Below are 21,173 nucleotides of genomic sequence, written 5' to 3' on the forward strand. Positions count from 1 at the left end.
AAATAAAATAGAGAAGCACAAAGAGTTAACCATTTCTTCATCTGCTACTTCTCTCTCCTCTCCAACTGTTCCCCATTCACATCCCCTGCTCTCCCCACCCACCCCCATGAGAGTCTAAATAGATTTGTCCTCACAAATACTAATTTCAAACTCTGCAAAAAAAAGGGCAGAAAGATGGAACAGTTTAATTTGAATAGGTAAGGAAGAACTGGGCACCCATCCCCCTTGCCTTTCTGCCATCTCAAAATTACCCCCACAACCTGAAAGTGGCTTTTCTTCTCCCTTCCCTTTGGTTTGAGACCCTAAGATGCCAGACATTAAAAATATCACAGCCTACACTGACGCAGACCATCAAAAACAAGTGCTAATGGAACACTGCTCAAATGTAACCAGATGTGCTGTAATATAATCAGCTGTGCAATTGGTTTTATCTATTGCTTCCTGTCCAATGAAAAGAGGAAGAAAGAAAAAAAGGAACAGGGTTGAAAAAGAAGAAATTGGCACTGCAGAAATTGCAGATTCCACAAGCCATCAATTCTGTTTATTTGTCCCCTTGGAAAATTGTAGAAATTATTAAGTGTAAGGGGGTGGAAGAAGACCCATACCTATTATAGGAGAGAAAAGCCAAAAGAAATAGGAGGCAAGCCAATACGTCTGCTCTGCCTACTATACCCGTTACCTAAGAAAGAATGGAGAAAAGAAACAAAAGTTACTGTTGGGTCCTGTGTTGGGAGAAAAACAGGATATTAATCAATTGTATAAATTCATACGCTTGTATTAATTAATTAATTAAGGTAGGACATGAATTCATTAATTCAACTAATGTTAGGAAACTTATTTCAAAACTTCAGTGAAAGAAGGAATATAAAGCAATTGAGCAGTACAATACAACAGTAGTTAAATTAGGGAAGCTATTATAATGCTTCAGTGATTGAGCTTCAGCAAATTCCTATGTGTTCTACACAGAAGTACAGTAAATCTCATGGCTGTCAATAAATCCTTCTCGTGTATTGAATAATTATAACCTTTGCCTGTGGTGGTCTCTTTTCCGGATCCTCACCTCTCCCACATTCCTGCCAAAAGACACTGAATGATATTACAGTTTTAGCAATAGCAGCTTTATTTATATACCACTTCATACCACACTAAGCAGTCTCTAAGCAGTTTACAACTGTAAGCTAATTGCCCCCATCAAGCTGGGTACTCATTTTTACCATACAGTTTTACCATACAGGTGAACCATGTTATACATTGCTTAGATTTTCTACATACGATAACAACAACAACAAAAATTCATCTGAAGGGTTTTATTCATTCACTTATTTATGTAGTTATTTATTTTATTTCATTTTTATGATACCTTTCTAATAGAGCGGAACCCAAAGTGGCTCCCAGACACAGTTCATTTTTAAAAAACAAGACTTCACAACAATTTTTAAAAAACAATTAAAATCACTGCATAACAGTGCAACATCATTCAAAACATATACAAAAGTTCCAACGTATATATAAAACATTTCAATAAGGGTATAGTTTGTTTTAGGCCCATGAAAGGACTTTTCCAAACTAGAAAGTAAACCACAAGCCACTCTGAATTTTGAAAAAAGGCTCCCTTGGGTCAAAAACCTCCTCACAGGAAAGGTGTTAACAGGGCAAATGCCCCCGTGTTCTCATTTCCCCCCTGAAAAGATTAGGGTGAGGGACTTCTGGGTGGGCCACACAACATCTACAGGCAGCAATTTTCCCATCCTTGTTTTAAAATAAAAGTTGGAGAATACATCCCCATGTAAAGTAAACAGGAACTTTCCACCCAAAATAAGGAACAATAGCAAGAACATTAATTGTCACACATAGAGAGAAAATAACTTTAAAAATAAAGTAACTATATCACAAGACCTAGTTATGTCTACAACACCCGGAACATTAAAAAAAAATCATTTGTATTATATGTTACTTCTTAGTTCTAATTTTCAGGCTAACAAACAATCCACTGGATATTTGTAATTGTGTATTTTGTGATACTAGAAGAATACTCTTTAAAAAACAACAAATAATTACAAGGTGAAATAGTCCTAAAGGTGAAATAGTCCCTCTACACAAGATAGGGCAATATTTCCTAACTAAGGGCCCATACAGACAGGCCAAAATAAAGCTGCTTCGGGTCACTTTGGAGGTATGCTCTTTAAATGATGCATGCACCCTAAGAGTCTGGAGTCCTTAGTACTGGAGCATTGCTATGGCGTGGCTTCCAGACTCTTAGGACGCACGCATCATTTAAACAGTATACCTGTATGGGCCTTAAATTTCACTAGCAAAAGGTTAGGTAATTCCTAGTTCACACATAAATTTTAAATGCCACCAGAAAAGATACAGAGTTCTCCCAATCTCTAAAGCTGGTAGTTTCTTAATAATTTATTTATGTTATTTCAACATTTTCTCTCATCTTAAATATCAAGAACTTTAAAAACACCCTTCCTGAAACTTGACTTACAATAGAGTTAATTAATTCTGGTCTCTGATAATTCTTACCTTCAACTAAAAATAAAATTTAAGGCATGTCTGTATTCACCACACAATGCAGCCTCCCTTTCCAACTGTAATTATCTCCCTACCTCCCATTAAACAAAAAGGATGAATTATTTAAAGACTAGCTGATTAAGGCCTGCAACAACCTGGGAGGCATCTAGACTGCTCAAGCTTTCTTTGTTATTAAAGAAATAATCTTTCTTGAAAGGATCTCAACAAGACACTTGTTTCACTCTCAGAGCTTTCTATATTGCGAGCATTCAACCATCTTCCACCCCACCCCACCTGTCTCCCGTATAACATTGATTTAAAGGGGTATCTGGAAAGATCAAATTGTCACTTGCAGTATTTCATAAATAATGTCACCCCTTGTAAACTGCCCTTCTGAATTAGACAGAAATTTCCTAGTCGGCTTGCAACTATCTAAAAGTCGGTTGGCTGGAAAACCAAGGTGTGGAGAGAGTACACTTCCTAGAATCTCCAGCCATTACAGGTGCTGACTACACTGGCCAGAGGATTCTGAAAGTTGTGGCCCAAAAAGTAACTTGTTGAAGCTCTTGGTTTTGATTACTTGGGATGGGGAAGGGAGTGAAAGTTTCAGGAGCCACAGAAAACAAAGATGGATTTATCTGTCCTAGGCTACTGCCACAGTGCATAATTAAGGCCATTTGACACTGCTTTAATTGTCATGGCTCCATCCTATGGAATCCTGGGATTTGTAGTTTGTTGTGGACCCAGAGCTCTCTGAGAGAGAAGGCTAAATATCTCACAAAACAACAAATCCCAGAATTTCATGGCATTTAAAATGGTGTCAAACTGGACTAATTCTGCAGTGTAGATATGCAGCCCTGTTGCTTCCAGTATTGGGTGGAATCCTGTATACCAGGTATAGTTCTTTTGGCCTGTGAGGGAGAGAATAGGTTGGCCCAGCTCCATCAGGGCTAGCCTGAAGAAAGAGGCTCCTCCCTCCTTAACTGTCATCCTTTGGCCTGTGAGGGAGAGAATAGGCTGGCCCAGCTCCATCAGGGCTAGCCTGAAGAAAGAGGCTCCTCCCTCCTTAACTGTCATCCTTTGGCCTATGAGGGAGAGAAGAGGCTGGCCCAGCTCCATCAGGGCTAGCCTGAAGAAGAGCCCTCCCTCTGGTCCATCTGCCTTGGTCCAGGCCTCAGAGGGAGAGAAGAATGCTGGACCTCATCCCCTCCCCCCCCCCACCATTCCCTTCTCCTTTTGTGTCATGTCTTTTAAATTATAAGCCTGAGGGCAGGGAACCGTCTATTATCCCCTCTGTTGTAAACTGCTTGGATTCCCAGTGATTGGGCGGTATATAAATAAATCCTATTGTTGTTGTTGTTGTTGTTGTTGTTGTTGTTAGGACAAATGTGTCCTCTGAGTGTTGTTGTGCTGGAATTCTTATGATCCTTCACTACTGGCTATCATGGCTAGAGGTAATAGGAGTTACATGGTTATCATTATTCATCTACATAACCACATCAAACTACAGTGCTCTTTGGAGCACACTACTCTCAAAGAAAACTTAGAAGCAAAACAGACAACTCCTGATAAAGCCAGATTGGGGCCGCAGCAACTGCACGCTGCAGCCACAATCTTCCTTTTTGCGAGCCAAAAAAAGAAGTGGCAAACAGCCACTCCTTTTTGTGCTGGCAAAAGCCAGCTTTTTGGCCCTGGCGCAGCTGGAAGCTGGCTTTATGGCACTCCGGCAGCATGCAGTGTCTAAATGCTGCGTCACCAGAATGCCTAGAAGCCAGCCCATGTGTGGGCAGCCAGGAGGCGTGAATGAAGCCGGCATTCCCATGTGGAATCAAAACACCATGCTCTGAAGCTGCCTGGACTGCAGCACAAAGGGTGGTCTGTTTCACCCCTTACTTGGCTAATCTGGCTGAAACCCTGTACAGGAGACCTCTACTCTACAATATTTTGCTGTCTGTCCCAGTTCTGCATTATATTATTGACCACCTTGGGCACCATATATAAAAGGAGATATAATTTCTAAAAAACAAATGAATTAATGTTGATATATATGTTCTGTAGCATAGTCAGTGGCCTAAATCTGATTGTCAGTCCCAACTACAGAACTACTGAATCAATGGGATTTATATAAATATAAATGTTGACTTACTAAGTTCCTATTGACACAGTAGGCACACTCTAGTTAGAACTAGCAACTGGATTTAGTCAGCAATCAACAAATATTGTTTTAAAAATTTACAAGCTGCCTTTCCTAGAGCTAGTGAAAAGGCATTATTATTATTAAGCATTGATCATTTTTGTTCATGTGAATGAAATTTCTGCAATAAAGAGATTATACAAATGTAGAGGTCTCAATGTTTTTCCAATTTCCAATTAACTCAATAGCTTATTTATTCTAGTTGGGACTCGAAACTATTTGGGGCAGAGTTTGAAAGTGAGGCACATGGGCACAATTACACTTGGGGAGGCTCCAGTATTTGCTTCCTACATTTAGAGATGCATTGTCTAAAAGCAGGGTGTAGAACCTTCAGCCCTCCAGATGTGTTGGACTAACTTCAGAAACCCCAGCCAGCATAGCCAAAGGTAAAAGACTGCAGAGTTGTAATCCAAAGCATGTGAAGGACCAATGGGTTACTACCCCCAAAAAGTCTGCAAAACACTACCTTGATAAGACACAATCCTCTGGAGAATTCTACTGAACAGGCCCCAAAGACATGAGTTGATGCTGCACAAATCCACGGTAATGTTTCCTTTTGATAAGGCTTGAAAAAAGATCTCCAAAGGATTATGCCAGAAAACAAAACAATCCTGTGTATCAAGCCTTTCAGGGTTCTAAAATGTTGGTGCCTACTCCTGAAAAGATATGGGATTTTGTTGGAATTTTAATTCCACAGACACACACTTTGTTGCATACAATATTGCACTTGAAAAAACTTACCTCAGTGGGAAACTTGATTTTTCAAGTCCCAGCCCAACATTCTTCTACCCACTTAACCACAAAAGTGTTGTCTGTGAAGGACTATAAACAGTTTTTACATAATGATACTATGCATGTCTGTTTCAAAATAAAACCCACTAACTTCAACAGGACCTGCACCCTGATAAACTGCTATGTGATTGCAACCTTAAAAAGACATTTATATAAATGTGGGGTATTTTTTATAATCTGATGTGAGGTGCTAGTGCTAACTCACTTTTAAAATCAACTCTTCTTTTAAGTGTAAAGAAAACACAGTGACTAAACTATCAATGTTTTCAATACTTCTAACTTATAATCATGTACATCATCCAATCTGTGGTATGTTAAAATATTTATTATTCTTTCAAGAATAAGGGTCTTGGTATGCTTTTTTTGTGCTCTCCTTGCAGGAGAGACTGCAAAAGATTGCTAGAAGAAGAAAAGGAGGCCAAACAATGTGTCAGCAGGAGAGATATCTCAGAAGTTCTTGAACTGTTTAATATTATACGACAGCCAACCATCTCATTATTCTTCAATGAAAACATTTGACATTTATTCCTAGCAAGACTGTGTTAAGGCACTTAATCAGAATTATATAAAAACAAATATAAATGGAAGCAAGTCCCAATGAACTCAGTTGGATTTATTTTTAAACAACCGGCTGGTATTATTAGAGAAAGAAAGTTATCATAAAGTTTATTCTTTGCCTCCCCACTGTCAGGCCAATTATTTTCTCTAAACACAGCTGCACTTTTCCTGAAAATCATTTGTACCCATTATTAGAAAGAGTATCACGAAGCTGCCATTTAGCCTGTCAATGCTACATGGATATCACAGCAAAAGGGTAAATTTTCTATTAGCAGGAAGAGGGTTTTTTCCCTTTCATACAGTTGGAAAGGAAAATGTGGAAGCTTATAATATTTTAAATGTACTTACAGCCTCAGTGTGAATAGGGTGGACAGCAAAGAAGAGAGCTGTGACAAAAGCCAAGCGGCAGTCCTTGAAAACGGCTTTGTCACAAGTATACATCAGCACAAGTGTCACCAGGCAGTGCAGGACTACATTCACGGCATGGAAATAAAAGGGATTCATTCCAGCCAGCATTATATTCAACCTATTAAAAAAAACAACACACACACACACAACAAAACCAATTAAAATAATCCAGTTAAAACAATATAAAATTAACATTAAAAACATACAGAAGTTAAAAACATAACTAAAAACACACACTCCATATAAAAGCCATCCTGTCATGATTTTTAAAAGCCTGCCTGAATAAAAACGTTTTTACTTGCTGGTGAAAGGAAAGCAGGGAGGGAGCAAACCTAGCCATCTGTGGAAGGGCATTCCAGAGAGTGGGAGAAGACACCAAGAAGGCTCTCTCTCGTGTCCTTACCAAGCAAGACTGCAATGGTGGTGGGATCAAGAGAAAGCCTTTCCCTTAAAATCTTGGGGCTCTAGCAGGTTCGTTTGTGGTGATACAGTCTCTCAAATAGTATGGACCTAAGCTGTACATACTGTACTGATCTTTAACCGTGAACCCACATTAGGACTGCAGTTCAACAATACATGAATAGGCTCGACAAGATATTCTGTGAGGAGCTCACCAGTGGGGGCAAGATGAAGTAAAAGGACATGGGAGAGGTCCTTCTCAGCTGTTGCACCTCAGTTATGGAATGCCCTCCCCTTTAAGGCCCAACTGGTGTAAGCACTGATTTCTTTCTGATACCAAGCCAAAACATAGCATTTTATTAAAGTCTTCAGGGACTAATTTATTTCAAGTGTACATGTACATAGTTTTAAAACTGCTGTAACTTTTAAGATGGTTTTAACGGTTGCTTTGTTTAAAATATTTTACCTTGTTTAAATTATTTATGGCTTTAATCTGAAAGTATTTTATATTGTATTGTATTACTATCATACGCTGCTCTGAGATCTCATAATAAAGGGTGGGCCCGAAGTATTTTAGGAAATAGATGAACAATTTCAACAAACAGATAAACAATTTCAAAGAGAAATGAAAGAGAACATGCAAAGAGAGAGAGAGAGAGTTTAGAAAACTGAACTCTGTCTTCATTAAATTTGTCAACAGTTTTGAAAAGTACTGGTAAAAGGCAGGATCTTTGCTTGCTGAAACAAGCTGAAAAATGTAATCCCAGCTATTAAACTGCCTAATGGGCAAATTACATGTTATCCTAATTATATTTAATGTGCAGTTCAAAGCATACTGCTGCAAACCATATGCAGCCACTTTTCTTGGATATTCAAAGGATATAACTAATTTCTAGTCCCCATGTTCCCTAGATTCGTTTCATGAGCAGTTGGCCAGGCCTGTTTTCAGGGAGAAAAATAAGCCGAACAATGGATAACGTGCAGTCTGAAGTCTTGCCCATAGGAATGGGTTTTTCCCCCCATTGACAAACCATCCAGACCAGCTTTGTTACCAGACTGAACATTTTATTGTTCACCTGTTTGGGACTGTTTTCTTCTTCAGAGCTGAAGAGGAAAACAGTTCCAAACAGGTGAACGATAAACACTGGCTGATAAATACAGGCATATTTACTGGAGTAACTAATTGAGTTAAGCAGCCCTGTCAAGAAGATGTGCAGGTCAATGTGCAGCATCTGACTCAGAGCAAACATTTTGGCGTTTTACAATGAGGGGTACAAAGCAAAACAATTCAGACGCCATTCTAAGCCATTACCTTCTGATAAGTGAGTCTGTTTTGTTTTTGTTTTTTGCAAGAAGTGAGTGTTTTTAACCAATGTTTCTAATATCTGTAACTATCTGGCTGAGAGAACAAAACTAAGGGGGGAATGTGTATGACAACCTTGCAGTACAATCCACTGTTATCAAATAGTTGGTTGTTGTGTGGTTTTTTTTACAGAAATGAAGGGAGTAAGTTAATTTCCTTTCCCACTAATAGAAGAAAAAATGCTGATTCCTGTGGATGAGCTGTTGCTGCTGGAATAAACAACAGAATTGGTATATTCATGTGAAAGGCTGCCTTCCTTTTTGTCTAAAAAAGGGTAGACAACAGTTGAACTTGTACTGATAAAACTGCTAGTTTTTGTGAGATACAGACAGATAACCACAACAGATACTCCTCACATACATAAGAATATACTGTATCTTATTAGTTATCCAAGCATTGTTACTTGAACTTTCTATGACACAAACCTAAAATCTCTTTGAACCCACTCCCCATCTAAAATCCAGCTTCATTTTCAGCCAATTTTTGGCTGATTTAGGAGAGGTTAGGGTTTGTAGTATATAGAGCTTGAAGGTTACAGATAAAAGACTGGTACATTTTGCAATGATTTTGACTCATTGTGAGTGAGGTTTTGGGATGAAAAATCACTAGGCAATTTTCTTAATATTGGGGATTTGGGGAAAGGTTTCTGGGGCCTCAAATTGGTCTACAGGCCACACTCTTCCCACCTGTGCCCTACTTGTTTCTGTTTTACATGTGTATATATAACTGCTGCTTTAGTCCTACAGAGTATATCTGGAACTAAAAACCTGCAAAGACTTACAGTGAAAGCCTATCTTTATAATTGCTGGAACTGCAATTATAAGGGGAAAGCAACAGTAGCTCACATGAATCTAACTACCTAAGACAGCCTTTCCCAAATTGATGGACTCCAATTGTACAATGTCCATTATCCCCAGTTAGCATGGATGATGGAAACTGTAGTTGAGCTTCCTCAGCAGGCATGTGTTGGGGAAGGCCAGCACAATGAATGTGTCAAAATAGGAACACAACAAGAAATCTGATCATTCTTACTCCTAAACTTTCTAGTCTGCCAGTTCAAATATTCCAGTGGTGAGAAAACAGGTAGACCCCCAGATGCTGTTGGTCTGTAATTCATATTAGCCCTATCACTAATTTGTTGTTGCTGTGCAGCAGCATCAAGTCATTTCCAGCTCATGGCAACTGTAAAGCGAACCTATCATGGCGTTTTCTCAGCAAGATTCCTTCAGGGAGGTTTGCTATTGCCTTCCTCTGAGGCTGAGAGGGTGACTTCACCACAGCCACCCAGTGGTTTCCATGGCTGAGTGGGGATTGAAACCCTAGTCTCCTGGAATCTAAGTCCAACATGCAAACAACTACATCACACTGGCTCTCATCAAGGCTGATAATCAGCAATAACAGAAGCTGTCACCAAATATCAATCAATCCCTGGTTCCCCAACCTTTACCAAAATTCTAGCAACTCCAGAGCTTGTTGTTTTTATGTACCTTCAAGTAATTTCTGACGTATGGAGACCCTATGGGGTCTATCACAGGATTTTCTGGGGCTGAGTGTGTGTCACTCACCCAATATCACGCAGTGGGTTTTTAGGACAGAGGAGAAATTGAACTTTAATCTCTAGACCTGTAATCCAGCACTCAAACCACTACAGTGCACTGGCTCTCTCACTCCAGACGTGCTTCACTGGAAACATTTTTCATACTAAAACAATAGGGTAATCACAGCAAATAATAAACTGAAATACTACCGCCTGAATGTCAAAACCCTTAGACAAAGTAGAAGAATCCACAAATATTATTTTAACTTCGTAGCAGAAACCCAGTTTAAGATGGGTCACACTGCTGACACCAATGTTGTTTTTAGTTTCTGGAATTTCCTTTTTTAAAGAGAAGGAAAGAGGTAAAAGGGGGTTACCAGACACAAGGGAAGAAATAGTTACTCTATCTTTAATAGTTGTGCAAAAAAAACATATATTGGCAAATGTAACTTTTCAAAACCAGCACAGAAAGTAGCACAAGCAAGGGAAAAACCAGTTGAAAAAAGGAGGATTTACCCAGAAAGATAAAAATAGACATATATGCCAGTGTGGTTTAGCAGTTTCAGTGCTGGACTATGATTGTATTTATACTGTAGGAATAATGCTGTTTGACACCACTTTAACTGTCATGGCTCCATCCAACAGAATCTTGGGATTTGTAGTGTTCAGAGGAATCAGCACACTTTGAAAGAGAAGGCTAAAGACCTTGTAAAACTACAAATCCCCAGATTCCATGGGATTGAGTTGCCACATTTAAAGTGGTGTCAAACTGCATTATTTCTATAGTGTAGATGGAAATTATGACTCTGGCACCAGCAACAGAAGCTTGGGGATAAAAACACTTCAAATTAAATTAGAAGCAAGTGGGTCCCCTGTTTGAAAACCTTGATGATGACTGTAATAAGTCAGATTTCAAAAATTAGGCTCTACAATCTGTAAACTCTTACTACATTGGGGTGGGTGGAGGTGTATAAAGAATCAGGAGGCCCTCCAGATGTTACTGATTTGCAATTCCCAGCATTCCTGACCACTGGCTATTTTGATTAGGCTGCTGAACTCTAACAACTGGAGGACTGCACAATTCCCACACCATATGCTATATTTATCTATTTATACATCTGTATCGCCTCCTAGCCCACAAGGGCTCCCCAAATAAAAAACAATTAAAACAATACAAAGAAAAAAACATGTTTAAAACACATTACAATGTTCTTCAAAAACTGTTAAATGCAGTTTAAAAAACAATATTAACGATATTTAGGTACACACAAGTGACAAAATTCAGTTCAATGGGATTTACTCTCTGATAAATAGATAGAGAATTGCAGTCTAAATTCAGTCATTCGAAGGTAACATGAAATCCCGCTATTTTATTAAACATTTGAAAAGGCAAGTGGGACAGTTTTTTCCAGGTTCTTCAGCTTTCCACCCTTCTTCGTTCACAGAACATATTTTCCTGGGCAAGAAATGGTTGTGTCACGGATGGGGAATGCACCATGAGTAGCCAACATCACCAATAAATAAGGAATGATGGGATCTGCAGTCCAAAAACATCTGGAGTGCCATACAATCCCTATCTCTTGCCTAGCAGGATGGAACGCAGAGTCCTGAAGGTGGCTCCTGATCTGTTAACCTCAGTTTAGCAGGGAGCCAGCAGGGATGACTGTGTGGGCTTGTGATAGTTCCATCCACAAAAGAAATAAACCACTGAAACATAAAATGTTGTAAGAAATACCATAAACCATAATTGCAGAGATCTTTATAGACCTCAGTTAATTTTCCTTAAACATCTCTTCCCCCACTCCTTTTCCCTCTCGTTTTTCAACAGCTACTTTAGCATTGATGCCTCCGGAGCAAGACTTTCAAGAGTAAGATGCATCTGGATTCTCAACTGTTGGCCTTTCAGATGTTTTGTGTTTTTGATTCATACTGACTTTGGTGGCTGAAACTTGTGGGAGCTCCAAAAGTAGAGAGCCAAAGGCTCAAAACCTCTGGTATACCTGGTGTCACCTACTGATGCATCTGGTGTATTCTATACACATTACGTGTATACATGTGTAAACATGTACACATTCTAATTGGTAATATGGTGGTTGTTGTTGTGTGTCACTTTCAAGTCATTTCTAACTTATGGCAACCCTATCACAAGATTTATTTGGTAGAATTTATGAACAAGGGCTTTTCCCTTGCCTTCCTCGGAGGCTAAAGAAATTGTGATTTGCACAAGGTTGCCCAGTAGGTTTTCAAAGCCAAGTGAGGGATTCAAACCCTGGTAGCTACCAGAATATACAGCTATATGAAGGCTATTTCAAGTGGCAACCTGAAACTGAAGGCACTCAGCAGACTATGTCATTCAAAGGACAACTTCAGACATAACACAGAGAGCTTGCTTTTGGAAGCAGTCATCACACAGTTCCTTATCTCAAGAAAGTCACTGCTTCTTCTGTAATCCCTCTCCTTGCATGGTGAGAAAGCTCCCAAAGGAACAGATTATCAGCCTACAAAAAATTGTGAGAAGGTCACCGAAATCTACCAAAGACAGACAATTCCTTTCCCCATCCTCCCTACATCCTCAATTCCCTTTCAAGACTACTGTGGTGCTTGAATTGACTTATCCTTCAATACTGTACAAAGTGAACATGCTGCAAATGCTGAATCATATTGCTAATACTGTAGTTATCCAGAAAGTCAGAAGCTTTTTCATAAATTAAAACACACACACACAGAACCCTCCCCCATATGTACATCATGTACTGTAAAAAAACATATTTGGCAGGATTAAGAGATCTGACAGGACACCAAAAATAGAGAGCCAATCTGGTGCCTTTAAAACAGCAATTCCTACACCAGGCAGAAAACATACACACAGACACACATGGAGTCTTTCATCATGTTCTGCTAGCAAGCCAAGTAAACTGATAATTCCCTAGACACAGAAAAACAAAAGAAAACAGGGAAGAAAAATATGAACTCCTTCCCACCCTGATTCTCACACAGCCCAGTCTTCCATTCCTTTGCGTGTCCTCCGCATTGCTGCCAAATACTGGCAAGACCCCATTTCATTCCACAAAAAAAAAATTCAAGAAGCAGATCAACTGAAAGCAAGAACTAGAGCTCAGTATGATGGGGAGCATATCTAGTCCTCTGATGGTGTTAAACTGTCACTTCAATTAGCATTCACCACTGGCAACAGTAGCTCCAGCTGATGGGAATTGCAGTCCAACAACATCTGGAGGGCTGCCATGTGTTCCATAGCCCTGAACCTCAGCCACAACATGCTGCTTCTGTTATACTCTCTGAGGCTCAGGACTGCTGCCAGTACTTGGCATCCTTAAGCCAATGACAGGGCTCCATGGGTCTCATGAGGGCCCCAGATGATGCCCAAGCCCAGGCATCATTTGTTCTAATATCCTGGTACTCTGAAAAATGCCAAGTGGTTGATTTAACCACCCTTTTTCCACCATGTATGTTGAAGATCCCAAGTTCAATTTCCCAATATCTCCAGATAGACTTAGGAAAGAATCTTTCCAGATATCTTGAGGAGTTGGTGTCTGCCAGCATAGACCAAAGATGGGAACTGTTGCAACATTCAAGATATTATTCAACTGCAGCTTCCAGCTTTCCTCTCCACTGACTATAATAGCTAGGACTGCTGGAAGTTGGAATTCAACAACATCTGGCGGGCCACACAATTCCCACTGTGCCCTCTCCAACAAAGACAAAATACTGGGCCAGATGGACTAAGGATCCAACTGGTTTTAAGGACACTCCCTGTGTTGCAGTTAACTTGCACCCTTTCAGGATTCTCAGCTAGCAAGCAGGCATCCCTTGACCACTCAGAACTAAAACAGGGCTTCTGCTTTGTACCAAGCAGACAACAATCAGTACAACTACTGCAGGATACAGCCACTGAGAAGATTCCTCGTGACACTGTCACTCCTCACATCCAGCCTGAAGTGATGCAGCTGTGTCACACCTCCTCTGGCAATGTGGAATGTCAGAAGCAGAAAGCTGAAAATATATTTGAGAGCCACTGAGCCACAGGTCATTCCCCCAATGGAAAAGAAAGAGAGAGGAAATTAGCTGTGTGAACACTTCCTCAATCACGCACCCAAAGGCAGGCTTATTCCAATTCAAGATTTCATCAGCTACCTTTCCAAAATAAAACCCCTCCCTCCCCAAGGTGACACACAATGCAGTTAACAGTTCCAACTGGATGTGAAAACCAGAGTGGTGTAGTGATCTGAAAATTGGGAGACCAGGATTTGAATCCTTGCCCAGCCATGGAAAGCCACTGGGCGACCTTGAGCATGTCACACTTCATCAGCCCCAGAGGAAGGCAATGGCATACCCTTTCTGAACTAATCTTGCTATGAAAACCGTGTGACAGGTTCACTTTAAGGCCACCATAAGTCAGAAATAACTTGAAGGTGAACAACAAGCTGGATGTGGAATGCCTTCCTCTCCCCACCATCCTCACTCAGCTGCTCTTATTCATGGGGGAGAGGGAGAGAGAGAGCTCAGATCCTGGGGTCAGATCTGTCCCTCTGGGGATCCCAATCTGTCCCTCTGCCTTTCCTTACGTGGCCATGCCCCCTTCCCCATTATCATTAGCCAGAATCCTGTATCAGCTATTTAACTAATCTTTCCTTTCCTTGCCTGACCCCACCCCTAATCTAATGGAAATGTCATGCTCCAATCACCAGTTGAATGTATCTCCTTCTCCCCATGTAGCTGATGCATGGTAAAGTAGGTGGTAGAAAGGAGTCAACAATAATGCATGATCACTATATAGTCATGATTTTGACACTATCGCCACAATCATCAAATCTACTTTACATCAGCTGCATGGAGAGAAGGAGGTCCATTCTACATAGGACTGGAGCACAGGTGAATGATGTTGCCATCTGGTTTGGTGAGGTTGAGTGAGGAAAATATCCTCCCCCCATTCAAAATGCAAGCTTTGATTTTGCCCATGGGACACCATTTTAATACCTCATTGTACAAAATGGGACTTGAGCATCCACAGATTTTGATATCTCGAGAGAGTCCTGGAATGAAACCTCAGTGGATACCAAGGGCCCACCATACTTAAGAGAACAGAACTAAGTAGCTGATACAGGAGTCTGTCCATCACTGGTTGGTTTCCCAGCTTGTGTGGAGTTTTTCTCCATTCTAAAAGTTTGCCATGCCTCTCCTAAGGCTTAGTTACTAAGGCAATAAGAGCTTTCATTTAAAATACTGCAGGATTTTTGGGTCTCGCTATTTGTCTTTGGCTCCAACCACCATCAATTGGAATGGAACTGCTCTGAAAATGCATTTGGTCCTCGGTCTGAAAAGGGGTTTTTAGCCATGATCCAAAAGGAGAGGTAAACACTAGTGGCCTATTAGATGATAAAACAGCCAAGTCATAGCAATTACAGCCTCACAGCATGGGAAGAATGGAAACTCTCACCAGAGGATAGTGGCAATTAGGATCACAACAGGAAGGGGGAAAGGCAAAGAAGGCACCCAGATGCAGCCACAGCTGCTAGCTTGATGGTTTTAAAACGGGCATTATGTAAGTCCATGGAAGAGCTATCTACTTGTGCCCCAAGACACTGTGCTGCCTGAGTCCAATGACAAGATGGCACTCCTTCCAGGTTTATTGGGGACTGCTATGACATCACCAGACCTGCCAATGGGAGAATACCATGGGCCTTTTCTCACTACATAATTATAGTGTCCCTGTTCCACTTTAACTGTTAGGACAACAGCACATGAAATCCTAGAGTTCTGTGAGGTAATAGAAGTCTCTGGCAGGTGTTTCTAAATATCTCGCCCTAAAATGCAAATTGGGCTCCATAGGATGTTGCCATGGCAGTTAAAGTGCATTCAAAGCACTATAATTGTGTTAAATGAATAGGCCCCTGCTTTGCACACAGAAAGTTCTAGTTCTATCCCCACCACTTTCAGCTGCAAAGAATCAGACAGCAGGTGATGGCAAAGATCTGTGCCAGAGACCCTGGAAAACCAATGCCAGTCACAGTGGTTGTCTAAGTGGACAGACCATATAGCTTGATCTGCTATAGGACCCATTTGTTTTGGCTGTCCTCAGCACTCTTCTCAAGCACCACATTTCAAATCAATTGATTTTCTTCCTATCTTCTTGCTTAACTGTCCAGCCCTCACATCCATACATGGGAACAGGAAATACAATGGTTTGTATGATTTCAACTTTCTCACCCCCATTATGATATTTCATTTTTTTAAAATTTATTTAGCTGTTTGTTTAGTTGCATTATGTGTGAATTAGTATATTCCAAAATATGCTAAAAAGATATTTGAGAACCGGAGTGGTATAGTGGTTTGAATGTTGGGTTATAACTCTGGAGACCAAGGTTAGGTTCCCAGCTTGGCCATGAAACCCCTTGGATGATCCTGGGCAAGTCACATGCTCTCAGCCTCAGAGGAAAGCAATGGCAAACCTCTGAATAAATCTTGCCAAGAAAACCTCAGGATCGGAAACAACTTGAAGGCACACAACAACAACAAAGTTTCATAATGTCTGTATCCAGTAGAGGACTGCTATTATGTTACTATGCAGCAGAGCTGGCAAAGTGCCCAATGCACATTGTGGACCACTGATGCACATTGGTCTCAGTGCACACTGGGCACTCTTGCTAGTGCATCTTTGTAATTCACTAACAGGGTTTTCTAGCTGCTCTGCTACTTAGCTAACTATACAGAAAGTTTCCTTAAGAAAAAAAGTGGCAATGGCAACAGAATTCTAGTGACCTGCCTGAATTTCTGTTGGTTACCACCAATTAGAGTCAACCCATTGAATTAATTGTTGAATTGGAAAGCCAATATCTAGGCCCAATGGGTCTGTTCTCCTTGATACTAACAATAACATTCAAGCATGGAGACACGCTGGATTCCAAAAGAAGTATCTTATTTGTGTTGAAAATGGATGTTAAATTTCCTGAACTTTGAGAATCTTCCACTTGCCACACAGCCACAAAGAGGAGGTACCAGCCTGCAAGATTTGCCCCTCCATACCATCTTAACTAAGAAAAGAAACAGCAAAATGCAGGCCTATAAATAACATCTTCAATTTTTTTCCTCTCCTGTTTGGTTTGTAATACCTTTGCCTGATGAAGAAGCCAGTGGTGCTTTGAAAGCTTGCAACATGTAAAGCATCTGAGGAAGTAGACTGAAGTCTATGAAAGCTCATTCTGTTAACTTCTTTCCTTCAGTTAGTCTCAAAGGCGCTACAAGATCTCTCAAACGTGTATAGTGTGTCTTTTGGTCGGACCAATAAAGGCATCATTACAGTTTTTTGGTCAGGTATTTCAAGCTATGTGGCTGTGTTCTGGAAGAGCTTATTCTTGACGTTTCGCCAGCAGCTGTGGTGGCATCTTCTATGCCAGCATTCCCTGAAGATGCCAGACACAGCTGCTGGTGAAACGTCAGGAATAAACCCTTCCAAAAAACGGCCTCACAGCCTGACCCCCCCCCCCCCAAAAAAAAACACCTATGGCTGCCAGCTGTGGAAGCCTTTGACTTCACAAAAGGTTATCATTGTTTGGTGGATTTTTGTTGTTACTGGAATGGCTATATAGCCACACACAGCTCCCCCTGAATGTATTCAAGCAACAGTATCCAAGCCAATGACCATACATTAAACAGAAATACAGCAATAGCATTAGTGAGTATATTTCTATACCGCTTATCAGTGCACTTAAGCACTACCTAAGCCAGTGGTGGCGAACCTATGGCACATGTGTCAGAGGTGGCACTCAGAGCCTTCTCTGTGGGCACGCATGCTGTCGCCCCAACACAGAGTTTGCCAGGATTCATTACTAGAAAGCCAGAGGGACATGACACTTTGAAATAAATAAGTGGGGTTTGGGTTGCATTTTGGGCACTCGGTCTGCAAAAGGTTCACAGCAGTTTACAAAGTGTATGCTAATTCCCCCAACAAGCTGCGCTCAGCAAACAAGTCTACATAGGGACCACCAAACGCAGTGTTCAAACATGAATCAAGGAACACGAAAGACACTGCAGATTGGGTCAGCCAGAAAAATCAGCAGTAGCAGAACATAGTATACACCATCCTGGGCATAAAATGCTATTTGAAAACATACTGAAATTCTGGACCATGCCAACAATGATTGGGTCAGGATGCACCGGGAAGCCGCTAAAATCCACAAGCGCCTGGACAACTTTAACAAGAAAGAAGAGACCCCCAACAAACAAAAATTGGCTACTAATCCTGAAAAACACCAAAATCAAGTCCCAGCAAATGCAAATGGAAACCAGCCAGTGTGAGGGTGGTTTCCCAGCAGACAACGGATCATTAATTAAATGGACACCCGGAGGATTGCCATTCAGCCACAGGCCAACATTCAGGGGTAACAAATACAAACAAAAATCCATTGGTGATACCTTGATTGGCCAACCAAAATGCACAACATACTAGTTGCAAGCCAGGGACATGGCCAAGGGGGGGTTCTTGGGGTCTGGACTCCCCTTCTGTTAGAAAAATGAATGGTGTGTGCTGCTGCGCCGCCACCGCACCCAAGCCCCAATATAATGGTGGCACTTAGTCTGGACCCCCCCTTCCTAAAATCCTGGCTACGTCCCTGTGCAAGATAGCCCAAAAACTCCACAAAAAACGTTTGAAGCTCCATAGGCTTCTTCAGCAAGCAAGACGTTACAAAAGAAACAGGAGAAAAACAATTGGAGATGTTAGTCAGATGGCTGCATGTTGTTTCAGTCTTTAGTAAAGATGCTATGATGGGGAAGATACCTTTTTCAGGCGAAAGGTTAACATGCAAATCGCTTCCTCTCAACCAACAGTATCTATACCCCACTCTCTTCCATGCCAGACTTCTCTGAAGAAGAGTTGGAGAGTTGGGTTATGGGACTGTTTATAACTGTGACTTTTTTATTCTTTATTATATTTATTGTTATATTTCTTTTTTGTAATCCGCCTTGATTCCCTCGGGAAAAGGCGGAATATAAATTGCGGTAGAATGGTTAAAATTCAGAATTTCACTTGCTCAGGAGCTGAAGATTTTAGTGCTAAAATGCACTAAGAGCAAAGGTTGATATTTTAGGTCGTGTCAAATGCTCTGTTTAGGAATGTAAATAATTTGGAAATGGCTCCTAACTTAAGATGCTAACCCAAATAAAGGCAAGTACTGCAGCAACAGTTTTGAGGGCAGTGAAATAAAACATATAGATAAAAGACTGATTGATGGCTAATCCAGGAGGGACAGAGACGTATGTTGGGGGACACCCAATGAATATACGGGGGGGCGTAAATGTTTAATTCAGTGTAACCTACGAAAAGGCGACTTGTAGTTTTCTTTGTTCAAAAGGCTAAAAAACTTAGTTCACTTTGAATTCAGGGTTCCCAGTTGTTTGGATGAATTTCCTACTCAGAACAACAGTGCAGTTAAAGCAATGGAAACGTTTCCTTCCCAATCGGCTCCAGCTCTCCCTGCGAAGTCTGGAGAAAACTCTGGCTCCAAATTAATAAAAGTTAGTTATATTATTATTATTATTATTATTATTATTATATTTTATATAATATAATATATTTTATTATTATTATATAATATTTTATATATTAATTTTACATAATCTATTTTATTAGAATTATATTTTATATAATGCAATATTTTCTATATTTTATAGTATTATATTCTATATAACATTTTATATATTTATTATATTTATATATTTTGCATAATATATGAGGATGATGATGATGATGATGATGATGATGAAGCTAGCTATCCCTCTCTCTCTCTCTCTCTCTCTCTCTGTCTCCGTCCAAGAGGCGCCTGGAGGAGTCGGGAGTCGGGGGCGGCGGTGGCGCTTACTTGAAGCTGAGGACGCAGAGGGGCCGGTAGGACTTGTGGCTGGCCTCCTCGCCCATGCCTTTCCCCCAGAAGTCGTCGGCGAAGGCGGAGGCCAGCGGGGTCCCGGGGCGGACGTCCCGGTTGTTGAGGATGGCCCAGACGTCGTCGTGCACGAACTCTCCCCGGAGGGAGTTCCAGTAGCAGAGGCACGAAGCCCAGAGCAGGGCCAGGGCACCGGCCAACCTGGCGGGCCAGGAGGAGGAGGAGGAGGAGGAAGAGGCGCCTCCGTCTGAGCCCCGGGCGCCGCGCAGCCAAGGAGGGCGACGGTGCTGCTGCTGGTGCTGCTGCTGCTGCTGGGTCGCCCGGGACTCTCGGCTGTTCCTCCTGCCGCCAGTCGCCATCCTCTCCTTCCCAGGGCTACCTGCCACCTCCTTCTCCTTCTTCTTCCCCTTCTTCCTCTTCCTCTCCCGAAGTCCGCATAGCGCCCAGAAGGGAGCCTCCAGGAGCCGCAACCGCAGCCCTCGCGGCCGCCTCGCGCTCTGCCGCCGCTCAGCCCCGGCAGCGGCAAAGATATAAACACCAAGCGCCGCCGCCGCCGCCGCCGCCCCTCTGCGCATGCGCGGCCCCTCTCCGCCTTCCATCCACTCGTTCCGTCCTCCTCCTCCTCGCGCCCATCCCGCCCGCCCCGCACTGCGCATGCTCCGTTTGTTTCTTTCCCCCCTCAGTAGGCACTATATCCCAACTGTCAGCCTGAGGTGAAAAAACAAAAACCACTAGGCTGCCCTGAAAATGAGGGGGAAACTGAGTGTGAAGGAGGAATCATAGAATCACAGAGTTGGAGGAGACCCCAAAGGCCATCCAGTACAACCCCATTCTGACATGCAGGAACTCTCAATCAAAGCACCCCATTGACAGATGGCTATCCAGCCTCTGTTTAAAGACCTCCAAAGAAGGAGACTCCACCGCACTCTGAGGGAGTTTGTTTTACTATCCAACAGCCCTTACTCTCAGGAGGTTCCCCCTAATGTTGAGGTGGAATCTCTTTTGCTGGAGCTTGCATCCATTGTTCTGGGTCCTAGTCTCTTGAGCAGCAGAACACAAGCTTGCTCCCTCCTCAATATGACATTCCTTCAAATACTTAAACAGGGCTATCTATCACCCCTTAACCTTCTCTTCTCCAGGCTAAACATCCCCAGCTCCCTGAGTCTTTCCTCACAGGACATGGTTTCCAGATCCTTCACCATTTTGGTCGCCCTCTTTGGTCGCTCCAGTTTCTCAATGTCCTTTCTGAGGAGGAGAACTTCTCTCTCCCTTCACACACATAAACATACACAGGGTGAACACATGTCCTCTACGTTGAGGGCCAAGGCACCATGAAATGTAGGGCACAACCCAAATAACAGCTTAAAATTACAGTAACAGCAACAACAACACTCCAATAAATATATAATCATACCATGCCAACAACATATTTTACAATATGGTCTTTATTTGCTAATAAATATACTAACTATATTATACTTTCCCATTGTTAAGCTTAATTTTCCACTG

At 41.6% G+C, this 21,173-nt stretch overlaps 1 protein-coding gene across 3 annotated transcripts in view; it reads right to left on the reverse strand.

Annotated features, from left to right (window-relative positions):
- Window positions 1-20,174, reverse strand: part of TMTC1 (transmembrane O-mannosyltransferase targeting cadherins 1) — a 208,854-nt gene extending 188,680 nt beyond the window's left edge. For 2 of the 3 annotated variants that reach the window (XM_089527816.1, XM_089527815.1), the window contains exons 1-3: window positions 19,644-20,109; window positions 6,410-6,587; window positions 606-679 (exon numbers count right to left, since the gene is read on the reverse strand). In XM_089527816.1, coding sequence (XP_089383942.1) covers window positions 606-679; window positions 6,410-6,587; window positions 19,644-20,023 — 632 coding nt within the window. In that variant the 5' untranslated portion in view covers window positions 20,024-20,109. Of the gene's footprint in view, window positions 1-605; window positions 680-6,409; window positions 6,588-19,643 lie in introns of all 3 variants that reach the window. The other variant, XM_089527817.1, reaches the window with a different exon arrangement.
- Window positions 20,175-21,173: the final 999 nt, after the last annotated feature.

This window comes from Sceloporus occidentalis, unplaced genomic scaffold, assembly GCF_023333645.1.
Source record: "Sceloporus occidentalis isolate IW3139 unplaced genomic scaffold, rSceOcc1.0.p SCAF_5, whole genome shotgun sequence".
In the NCBI taxonomy this organism is placed as follows: Eukaryota; Metazoa; Chordata; class Lepidosauria; order Squamata; family Phrynosomatidae; genus Sceloporus; species Sceloporus occidentalis.